This window comes from Podarcis erhardii, assembly GCF_964252035.2.
Source record: "Podarcis erhardii genome assembly, chromosome: 5".
Taxonomy (NCBI): domain Eukaryota; kingdom Metazoa; phylum Chordata; class Lepidosauria; order Squamata; family Lacertidae; genus Podarcis; species Podarcis erhardii.
In genome coordinates this window covers 15,865,910-15,877,087 of record NC_138509.1, presented here as the reverse complement: position 1 = coordinate 15,877,087, position 11,178 = coordinate 15,865,910, and the positions used below count along the sequence as shown (strand labels likewise).

The 11,178-nt window shown below is 43.3% G+C and overlaps 1 protein-coding gene and 2 long non-coding RNA genes across 8 annotated transcripts in view; 1 reads left to right on the top strand and 2 right to left on the bottom strand.

The window, feature by feature from the left end:
- Positions 1 to 3,928: 3,928 nt before the first annotated feature.
- On the bottom strand, positions 3,929 to 4,243 carry LOC309343200. Its single transcript, XR_014157177.1, has 2 exons — positions 4,131 to 4,243; positions 3,929 to 4,015 (listed from the first exon to the last, which is right to left on the bottom strand). It is a non-coding gene; the product is annotated as an uncharacterized lncRNA (long non-coding RNA).
- Positions 4,244 to 4,963: 720 nt separating this feature from the next.
- Positions 4,964 to 7,369, top strand: LOC309343175. The gene is made up of 2 exons (XR_014157152.1): positions 4,964 to 5,081; positions 5,329 to 7,369. It is a non-coding gene; the product is annotated as an uncharacterized lncRNA (long non-coding RNA).
- KAT6B (lysine acetyltransferase 6B) overlaps positions 6,163 to 11,178 on the bottom strand; it is an 87,117-nt gene continuing 82,101 nt past the window's right edge. For all 6 annotated transcript variants that reach the window (XM_081864175.1, XM_081864178.1, XM_081864180.1 and 3 more), the window contains one exon: positions 6,163 to 10,041. In XM_081864175.1, coding sequence (XP_081720301.1) covers positions 7,559 to 10,041 — 2,483 coding nt within the window. In that variant the 3' untranslated portion in view covers positions 6,163 to 7,558. The remainder of the gene's footprint in view (positions 10,042 to 11,178) is intronic.

Sequence of the window (11,178 nt, the reverse complement as noted above, 5' to 3'; positions counted from 1 at the left end):
TCTTTCAAATCTCACCCTCAAAAACAGTATAAGAGTCTATTTTCTTATTTGCATAGACTCCAATGAACACATGCAAATGGTCAGCGACCACCTTTTCCATTGTGGGAAAAGGCAGCGACTCTTAAAAGCCTCTTGGCAAATCGCTTTCTCTCTGCATTATCATGAGCAGCTTAGCATACATCTTATCATCAAACCAGGAACATAGTGGGCTGTGTTGCCTGTCATCACCTGTATGGAAAGACAATGGGAATGAAATGTTCAGAGACTATGCCTATCCTGGTCAGGGTAAAGCTACATCGCAGGGACCAATAAGGCCATTAGCAGAGGGACCGAAGTCACTGGATAAAGCCCTGCACAAATTTGACAGCAGCTGTCCACACACATCTTTACCCTAACTTGTCCTTCACCCCAACAGGGATACAGGAGGGTGCAAACTCTCATTTCAGGTACTAGGAGCACAATAATGATGTCTCCACAATACCCTCTTTGAAGGACAAGTTTAGAGCCCATTGCAAAAGTTGTACATCCATTGTGTTTCCTTCCCAGTACCAGTTTTGATAGGTGCATAGTTGTAGAAACCAAGGCAGCCTAAATATGTGTGTTGGACTCACATCCACAAAAGTTGGAGTGACTTCAACCCTGCACATGGCTGCTGGTAACTCTAACAGAACCTTTTATCTTCCAGTCCTGAAACACACATTCCACAATGGAACACAATATATGCCCAAGCATAGTTTACAATTCCAACCACTTCTCCTGGCTTCAGCCTTCAACGAAGCTACAACATATCTGGATTGGGGCACCTAATGTAGTGTCCTCCAGATGATGGTGGATGTTAATCAATCAGCCCCAGCCAACATGACCACTGGTCAGGGATGATGGGAGTTGCAGTCACACAATATCCAGAGAATACCATGTTGACCACCTCAGATTTAAACAAACCCATCTGAGCAACCACTACTCCAGAGGTCTTCTCTAACCAGCTGTCCAGCCTCTGCAAGGCTGGTAGCTTCAAATTAAATCCAGAACATCTCCCAGAAAACAGCTTCTTATAAAACCAAGCTTAACATCCTCTGAAGGGTTTGCGAGATCTACGGTAAAACTCAAGTCTTCTTCACTTTTATTCCACATCTTCATGAAGAGTTCCCCACGTTACACCACGGCCCTCTCTCCATACAAAAGGTATTGCCTTCTGTCTACTACAACCTTCACTTAGTCATTGATCCTCCTACCATTCTAATTTAGTGTAAATTCCTTAAAAATATGATTTATATGCACCATGTATTCTGGCCTGACAATATTCAAAGGGTAGGAACATGGCTACTGATACCATGCATCACTTTTGACTGGTACTATCAGAGAGACAGAGAGATCAGTAATTGCTGCTAATGTTTGAAGTATTGTTAGGTCCTAACAGTGAATTTCATAATCCTGAAGGATGGGGAAGGCAGCCGAGCTGGTCACAGAGAGGTCCTCTAGGAGCCACACTTAAAAAAACACACACACACCAAAAAAACAAGTTACGTAGCAAAAAGTATGGTATATGTGAACCTAGTCTCTGTTTCTTCCAATGTGTGTACAACTCTCCCTGCACACCAAGCAATTAAGGCTCTCTTTAATAGCTGTTTATGTCACTTACAGGTCTTTTGGTTCATATATATCAGTTAATCAAAAAAGGACTACAGTGCTAAAGTGCTATTCACCTGTTAGCAGGCAGGGCAATTTGTTTCACTTCATAGTACTAAGTGCTCTGTGAAGGGGGTCTCCCCACCCCACCCCAGCAAAGGTAGAGAAATGAGGGACCTTCGCAGGGAAAGCTCTATAACTCTTATCAGCATGAGAGCTGAAATACTAAAAGCTGTGATGAACACAGCCAGCACCTCCATCCATGATGTTCCATGCTTCCCAGTGACCTTTCATTCTGGGAAATAACAATTGCACTTTGATGTAAGTTAAGTAAGTCCAGCCAATGATTAAGGACCAATCTGTGCCATATAACGGTCTGATGCTTCTAGCAATGTGAACAACACAAGGTACTAGGGAGGCTCATGTCTAGGTCATGGGGTAGAGCCAATAAAATGGAATAATAATAATAATCCAAGTTTCTAGATCCCCCTTATTGAAATGCACCTCTTAGTGACCAGGGTCCAAGAATGATGAAACGAGAATCTAAAACTTTTGCCAAGCATTGTTAATACAGGCAAGGTCTTTACATTTCAGCATTAATTACACATACATTTCTCCCCCACCCATTTTCCCTATTAACAAGAGCTCTTTGAACTTTACGCCTCAGTTTTCTCTAGCAATTTTCCTGCAACAAAAACTTTCACCTGCTCATTTTGCCTCTGACGGCTGATGCAACTTTGCAAAAGAGGCTGATTTCAAGTAATGATTCAGCAGAATCTTGCAAGGCATTCATCAACTATGAGGAGATAACCAAAGGATCCTTTCATACATTAAAGTATATTTTTACAGCTGTGAAGTGTAAATGCATCAAAAGCATGCGCTTGGAAATATTATCTTACAGGTACCCTGATAGAAGAGCTATGACTGGCCATGTTGCAGGTAGACTTAAACATTGGGTTGCCTCTGTATGATGTGATGCCACAGGAGTGTGAAATGGCGGGGGGGGGGGTCTGCAGTGGAATTTCCTGAACCCAAAGTCAGGCTGCAACACTCAAGCTGATGTTTGATTCCTGTGTTCAGAACCGCAAACCTTTACCAAAGAAATCTTTGTTGAAAGACGAGATAATTGCTAAGACCCTTTGAACAAATAAATACTGACCACAGTTTAGTAGACAGCTAGAAAAATGTCTCCTAAAACGGTAGAGGAATTTTCCATTCATAATAGGGTTCAAGACAAAGTATCTGGTATTTTAAGTCCCCCCCCCCCACCTTAAGAGAAAAGGGCATTTTTCTTTCAGCTGCAAAGAATGACTTCTATTCAACACTGTAAACTATATTCCTGCTTGGCTCCCATTCATTTATAGAACTCATGCAAGAGTTTGCCACCAAAGTGTACCCAGAGCTTCAAATAACACACATCTGTTGTAGAAACACAAGAGAATCCAAAATTGCAGGGTTGTTGTTTTTTTAAAAAAAGCCTAATTTTGATTTATTAGGAATATGTTTCTTGGGCTCTGCTTGCTGCGCAAGACAATGACAGACCACATTGACGCTTTGTCTGGGACATGTAGCACTTCAACACAGAATATCAGGATCCAACACTCAAAATAGATATGCATGTTTTCTTGCTGCTGCATAAATTTGCTTGATGTGTACTGCTAAGCAATAGTACATATTTTCCCCACATCTAGCAGTCCCATCAGTCACAGCTGCTTCAAAAGGAAAATACTCCATTTTATATTTGCATTCGGAGACTGCAGGCATGCCAAAACACACTCTACGTAGGGCCATTCTGAAAGCAAAGAGTGTATGTGTACGGCTTCAACACAAGAGGGGGAAGAAGGGGGAATCCCTAACTTTACAACAAGCGACACCCACCAAAATCAGCTTTATTACATTTTGCAATAAGCATTTAAGCATATCAACAATCCATTCCATTGCCTGTAGGCTTTTCTCTTCTTTTTAAAGTCAAAACCAAGTTGCGAAGTGTCAGAGCAAGTGCTATAAAAAAGAAATCTTTCTGATATTTTATTACAAATACATCTCTGCAAGAATTTGAAGTAGCATTTCCAATTAATTACACCCCCCAACAGCAAAATTGTTAAACCTAACATGAGTGCCAACCCAACTATTCCCCTTCCCCCAGCCACAGCACTCATTTGGAATTTGGAAAAAATCAACAGTGGTTAAAGTTCCCTAACTTAAGAGCTGCCTATCAAAATGTGTATTGCCGTGAACTATGTACCTACAACTTCTTCCTGTTGCCACCTTCAGTTCAGCCCAGAACTTCCTTCCCTGGTGATTTTTATTTGTATACTCCCATTGATTTTCCCATTCTTTTATTCTCAAATCTCTAATTAGTCTTCTGGCTGCACTTAATTCTCAGTTCCTAGGGTTTGCCCCTTCCCCCACTGGTTACATTAATGTTCAGTTGCCCTCCCCGCCCCCCCCCTCCAAAACTCTCAGGTTTAGCAAATGGTTGGAACAAGGGAGATGGGGAGAACAAAGGCGCTGCTATCTTGAGGCAATTCTCTGGAAGCTGCATAAACCTGCTGTGGCCTACTTGCTTTGTGTATCCTGCAGTTACCACAACTAGACACAGGTCCCACGAAACTGCTGAGCCACAAAGGAAAGGAACACAAAACCATTTCACTTACTTGACACGGCTGCCAGTTCTGTTGGGCTTTTCAAGTCATGTTTAAAATCTTTGTAAGCATCGATTCAATTTTTAACAATCAGGAGACACAACACCGCTCAAGGCTAGTGTGATGGCCTGGGAATTGGATTCAGAGGCTGAACCTGAGGAATCCCAGCCTGCACAGGAGTCCCCACCTCCAGGACCGGCTGAGCCGGGGCCAGGGCTTGAACCTGAAGGGCACTCACCTGTGCCGGATCCTCAGGAGCAGACACCAGCTGAATCTGCTCTGGCTCCGGAGGTGATCAAGGACCCATGGCCTACAGGTGCTCCACTCTCAGCCCTGTCAGGGGAAGGCGAGGTTGCCTCTGGGTCCAGTAACCCTCCATCCTCTCCTGAGCTGCAGAGTTCTCAAAGGAGGAATGCTCACCTCCAGGCAAGGAGAGGTGAGTCACCTGTGGACCGGGGCTGCCCTATGCCTCAGGGCAGATAAAAGCCAGCCAGCCCAGTCCCAGGTTGCGGGAGCAACATTGTTGGTAACCTGTTCCTGCCGGCACCCTGTCCTGCTCTTCTGCCAGACTTCCTGACCTCACCTGACTCCTTGCCTTGGACCCCGCTTCAGCCTTGACGGATAGCCTCCATACCACACCCTCGACCTCGGACTGGACTCGGACCACACCGCACGGTTACCCCCCAGGACCAGCACAGCTAGCTTGCATTCTGTCACAGCATTGGCTACAAACAAAGTGGACAGGGCATGGTTGAAAGCAGTGTGGAGGTACCAACACGAGGGTTGGGAAGCAGAGAAGAAGCAGAGGAGGTTTCGGAATGTTAAGATGTCAAGGGATTGGATATAAAGAATTACAGCTGTAAAAATTGAAATTTAAAAAAAAACTTTAAAGAGAATTAAATATAAAAAGGGATGAAGGATTGCTAAAAAATTTTAAAATAAGGATGCAGTGAAGGGGAGGTTTGGGGAAGTCGTGTTATGTTTGTCTGTTTTTTGTTTATGTTGTAAAATTAATAAAAATTATTTTAAAAAAAAAAAAGAGAGAGAAGAAGCAGAGGAGGGCAGGCCTGGGTTCCATTATCAGCAGAGATACTGTCAGGACCACAGAGGAACAATACACTTCACCATTAGAAGGGCACACATAACCTTAACCTGTTGGGATTGCAGTCAATCCGGTGGACTAAGTAACCATCCCTGAAAACCATCTGGGAAAAGTTCATAGCTGTTATGAAGCAATCTATGATGACGGATGCACTGGGATCTTGACATGCGAGGCTGGTTCCCCATGGATCTGCAGATCAGACTCGGGCCTGCTAGGGTACCGTGTTCCAGACTCCTTACCGGACATGTCAGATACACTTAAGAACGGTGCATTATTTTGTAAATCACTCTTTCCCTTGTAAGGCAATATGCCTGCAAAAGCAGATAAGTATTTCTAGCCGAATGAGGGAATGCATAAATGCATGCACATTTCCCAACTGATCCAGGAGTGGAATTTACAATTGAACCAAATATATGTTTGTTTGGTTTTTTTTTGGGGGGGGGGGAGAAGAGGAGGGTGAGACTGAATCCTCCACTTCTCCTTCCCCCCCACTAACACATGATCAGCACAACCGTTGACAATCACTCAAGCTTTCTACTGCAGTCTATGATATTTAATAAAATATTTTGGTCAATTCAGATTTTAAAACTCTTCAATTTCCTTGCAGTGGGCCACATTAGGCATCGAGAGATATACCGATATATCGAGAGATATAACAGAAGGCTTCCAAAAACAAGAATGCTTGAAGGATCCCCCTGTCTTGTGAGCCGCACCCTGCAACCAAGAAGAATTGACAATGTGGCTCATCAGTCTCTATGCACGTCAGATAAGAGCACAAGAGGCTAAAAATGGCTCATCATAATTTATTTTATGTTAAAATGTACAGCTTGTCTTTGCTTTATTTAAGTGACTGGCTAAAAAGGTAACATAAATAGTGTCACTGGGTCTAGTTTTATACATGAATCAAGCCACTTTTTGGCCCTTACAGTCACTCTGTACAGGTACAAAGGCTACAAAAAAAGGAAGCCATATAAACAGACACAAATACCTTCTGGTGTTTTTTTTTTTTATACATGCGCTCTTGAAGCTTCATTTGTTCTATTCACACGCTACTGCTCTATTTACTTTTCTTAAAAAATAACTCCAATATTTTATAAAGATAGAAAAATCTACAGATGGAATGAAAATGTAAAGTTAGAGGCATTTCCATAAAATAGCAACTTTACACCAAATTCACTTTTTTTTTAATCCTGCCAAGTATCTGGACATATATGAAAATGTTTCAAAAACTTGATAAACACTGATATGCTTTAATCAATAAGGTTTGTATTAAAAAAACAAAACAGTAAGCTGCCTTTACCCCCTACTCCAGAGGGGATCTGCCACCAGAACAAAAACAGGGCTCACTTTTACATCAAATATTTACCAATCAAGGATGCAATCCATCAGGGCACTCTCTCCTGTGCCAGACCCATAGAAATTAACCATATTTGTGCAAGAGCACAGCTGACACGCGAGAATTTCCCAGTGGGTTGCAGTTAAAATGTTTGACTCAATACTGGAATAACTTTCACAGCTTTTTTAAAACAAGATTTAAAAAATATAATTAACAAAAATATAATTTTTTAAACCCCTTAAACTGGGGTAACCTAATCAAGGAGGGGGGGATCACAAATTAAGAAATGGCTTACTGTTAAGCACAACACTTGTACAGTACTACGAAACGCACTGTCACTAACAAAGACATTAGCGGCATGCGAAAGTGTCACCTTGAGGAACAAAATAGTCCATGAATGCAATGCAAAAAGGCATTTACATGGTGGAGGAGATGGGGAGGGGAAGGACAGAACAGGAGGAAAGCTCACAGTCCAGCACGACATCAGATATACTCCAAAACTATGATCCACATTTCAAATGGGAGCAGGCACATAAAACATGGCTGTGAACCATCAGCTTGTTTCGCGTGTTTGCAGTACAATGACGAAGTTCTTCATCATCACAGAACTTCAGTTACGCAAAAAAAAGCAAACAAAGCAAAATTACAAAACAAATAAAACGAGAACACATTTATATAAGGCCTTTCGCTGCATACAGTTTTTTTATGGTGCCTACAAATGTTTTTGCATTCACACCAATTGCTGGTTTTGAAATCGTATTCTCCAAAAGGACATCTTTTTGTGCCGGTCAAATCCTAGCATGCCAGTTTGGTACACCAACCGTCTCCCCTCCCCGCTCCCCCCAGATCCTACCTACGCATGTAAGAGCTATTCAGAGACTGTTTAGACATGCCGCTATTCATGTAACCATGATGTGCTGGCGGGGTATACATCATGTTGCTGTGGGGGTTAGTCTGCATTGACTGCTGGGCATATGGCTGGCTTCCCATCATTCCCATTTGCATCTGCATTGGGTACTGGGCTGTTTGATTCATATAACCATGGTTTGCATGATAGGCTCCATTCATCATCGGTTGGGACATACTAAACCCATTCATAGCGTTAAGGGGGTTCATGTTCATGTTTACGGAACTGACATTGTAAGCCGGAGCTGGCATCAAGTTCACACTCATGTTCATGCCACGCTGCATGGTTAAGGTGCGTGCAGGCCCTTGCATGGTCACTGTCTGCGAGGTTCGCCCATAAATCTGCGGCTGGTGAGCTGCTGCCGCTGCAGCCGACGGCAAAGCGGCTGACTTAGTCCTAACCGAAACATGGCCCTTGCCAGGCATCTGCGTTTGCAGTCTTTGGGCATGGGACAGGCCAATATTGGATGTGGCCATGTTGCGCTGCAAGAGGGGTGGCGGCAAATTCATGGGAGGCGGAGTGAGGTTAGGGGGCGGAGTCATCGTGGTCTGGACCTGGCCTCCCCCTGGAACTGGATGAGGAGACTGAGAAAGCTGAACGAGTCCTGTGCTACTGAGAGAAGTAGACAAAGAGGCACTATTTGCATAGGAAGTGACAGCAGCTGAGTGGCTGTAAGGCAACGAATGGTCCATAAGTGTGTTGGTTAACTGTTGCAATTTGGCAAGGCTGAAGGTGGCCGACGGTTGTGGGTAATGCCCTGCTGCAAACTCACTCTGGCCCATTCTTTCATACAAGCCAAGGTTGGCATTGCCAGTCTCTGCGATTTCATTTAACTGCATAGGTGGGCTGAAGTTAGCAGCCATGCTGCACTGCGGAAGCTGCTGGTTGCTGCTCGGGGGCCTTTCGACAACGCAGCCTTGAGGCGACTTCACATTGCAAGGAGGGGGAGAGTTGATGCTGGCGTTCTGCATCATGCTACAGCTTCCATTCACATTAGACATCTGTTGGGTCACTGCACAACTACTCTGAGTCATGTTGCTAGACGTGAGGTTGCTGTACGAACAGCTGTTTTGCGAGTTGTTGTTCCCACAGATGCTGTTGCCCATTGTAGAGTCATAGCTGCTTGGGTTTTCATAGTTTTCGGTTGTGCTCTCAATGCTACCCAGGTCGCTAAATCCACTATCGACGACTTGCTGCGAATGGTCGGAAACAGAAGGAACGTCCATCATGGGACTGGTTTCCATGTTCTGCAAAGAGGGCACAGAGATCGCGCTTTGATCGGGGCTGATTTGAGCATAACTGGTTTCTAATGGAGGCACATTTGGACTATTAACAGAACGAACTGACTGGCTGGGATGGGACTGGACGGATGAGACAGGGCTACTGTGATCAGACTGCTGGCAGTCATCCAGTGTGGTCATCTGTGGGCTTTGGTCAGTATTGGTGTAAGTCTGTAGGCTTCGACATGCCTCTTGAGTTTCTACACAATCCTGGAATGCATCTTCCTGTTCGGTTGTTTCCTGCGTTAGAGATTTCACTGCCTCCACTGTCTCAGAGTCTATCTCCATGGTTTCAGCGTTTGTGTCCTTGAATGCAGAATTCAGTTCATTACGGTCAGTTTGGTTTTTATTTTCTGTATTTTCATTACCTGACTCAGGCACAGGCTCTGGAATAGCAGGAAGCTCTTTGTGCTCGCTGTCACATTCGGCTACAAGGTCAACGCCACAGTCCATTAAGTCTTCCTGGTTCGATTTACCACTCTGTTCACTTGGGTCTAAAAAAGGCTCCTGATTCCCAAGTACATCTTTGAGAGCTTCTGCTGGTACTTCCTCCTGAGTTTCCACTTCCGTTGGACCCATGTGACTCTCATCCTCATCATCAGCATCATGATCCTCATTGCGAGATTGTTCCTCCTCCTCCTCTTCTTCTTCCTCCTCCTCCTGCTCTTCTAAATGCTCAGGCTCATCTTTATCCATTTCCGTTTCCTCTTGCAGGTCTTTATCTTGATTATCCACACTTTCCATTTCTTCTACTATGTTGTTGTTTTCTTCTACTTCTGCTAAATCGTTTTCTGCTTGTTCTGTCTTGGGTAGCTCCAGATACTCAGATACCGCATTTCTCACTTCGTCCTCTTGTGGAAGAATGGTTTCAGTGTTCTTAACCTCCTCCATAACAGCACATGCCTGGCATTCGTTGTTTTCAGCTATCTCTTTCAATTCCTCTCCCAAGGCCTGATAGTCAGGCTCCATAGGAGTCTCAGGTGGAGTGTACAAATTAAGTTTAAAACCTGGTTTTCTCTCTTTGTTTTGTCTCCATTTGGATGGACATTGCTTCACGCCTTTAGGCCATCCTTGTTTACACAGCACAGGTTCAGGATTGTCTTTATCATCATCTTCCAGGACGGCTACATCCTCTTCTGCATTAGCTGTGGGATAAGGAGAAATGGGGACGGGGTGGGGGGGGGGGGAGAGAGAAGACAGTAAGTTTATCATGTTATTCTTAACTGCTTTACAAAACCCTAGTCAAAGAAAATATATACCACTAACCATCTTATTCTAACTATCTCTGACAGCAACATGTTTGCACACCACACACTTTTGGTTATTATTTAAACAGAAAAGCAGGGCACGAACATTACTATTAGGTTAAAAAAAAAGGTAAACGTTTACCTTTATTACTATTAACTAAACATGGAAATATATGTTGCTTTTATTGATGCATGCACACACAGGGATAGCTAAGGAACATTTATCCTATTCTAGACTATTGCACTACAGTCAGTTGATGTAAGTGCACGTTGCTGGTGAAGGGCATATAATTCATTTGCTACTTGTACAAATGCACATTTTATCCACCTCTATCCAATTTTGGTTTTTTTGGTTTTAGAAATTTTACACTGAAACAGATGAAATTTTTTAAAAGGGAAGCTACAATGGAAGAGAGGTTCAGATTACAAAAACAGAGGAGGTATTTTTTAATGTAGGCTTAGTGGTCTCATTTATGCAAAGTCACATTTGTTATCCTGTATAGTGATCAAATCCAGCCAAATAATTTTATATTGCAAGGAAGATCACATGAAGATTGCTTTGTGCTGTTTCTTACAGATGTAATAAACTAGGACCATTTTATTTGGCAAGTGTCTGTTTTTCATCACTGAATGCACATTCTTAAGACATTTAAAACATGAATATCATTTATACTTGTAATTGGTCAGATGTATTTCTGACCTACATATCTGGCCAACCAGCTCCTTTGAAGTTTATGAAGTACATGTCTGCCCTAATCCTAGTCAAGTTTGAATATTCCTAAACTGCAAGGATAATGAACACCCTCCTTGACATTTGTCTTAAGAAAGCAGTCAGAAATGAAAACGTGAGAAGCAGACCTGAATTGCCATCTTCAAATATAGTGAAAAACTGCTGTAAAATATCTCTAAGCAGGTAGCTCAATGTATGTATGTATGCATGCATGTCACGCCAGCTCAGCAGAGGAGGAAGAGCACAGATCTGAGTGTGGCGCTGGTGGCCAGCTCCTTCTCCTTCTTCCGCAAGGGGGAAGGAGG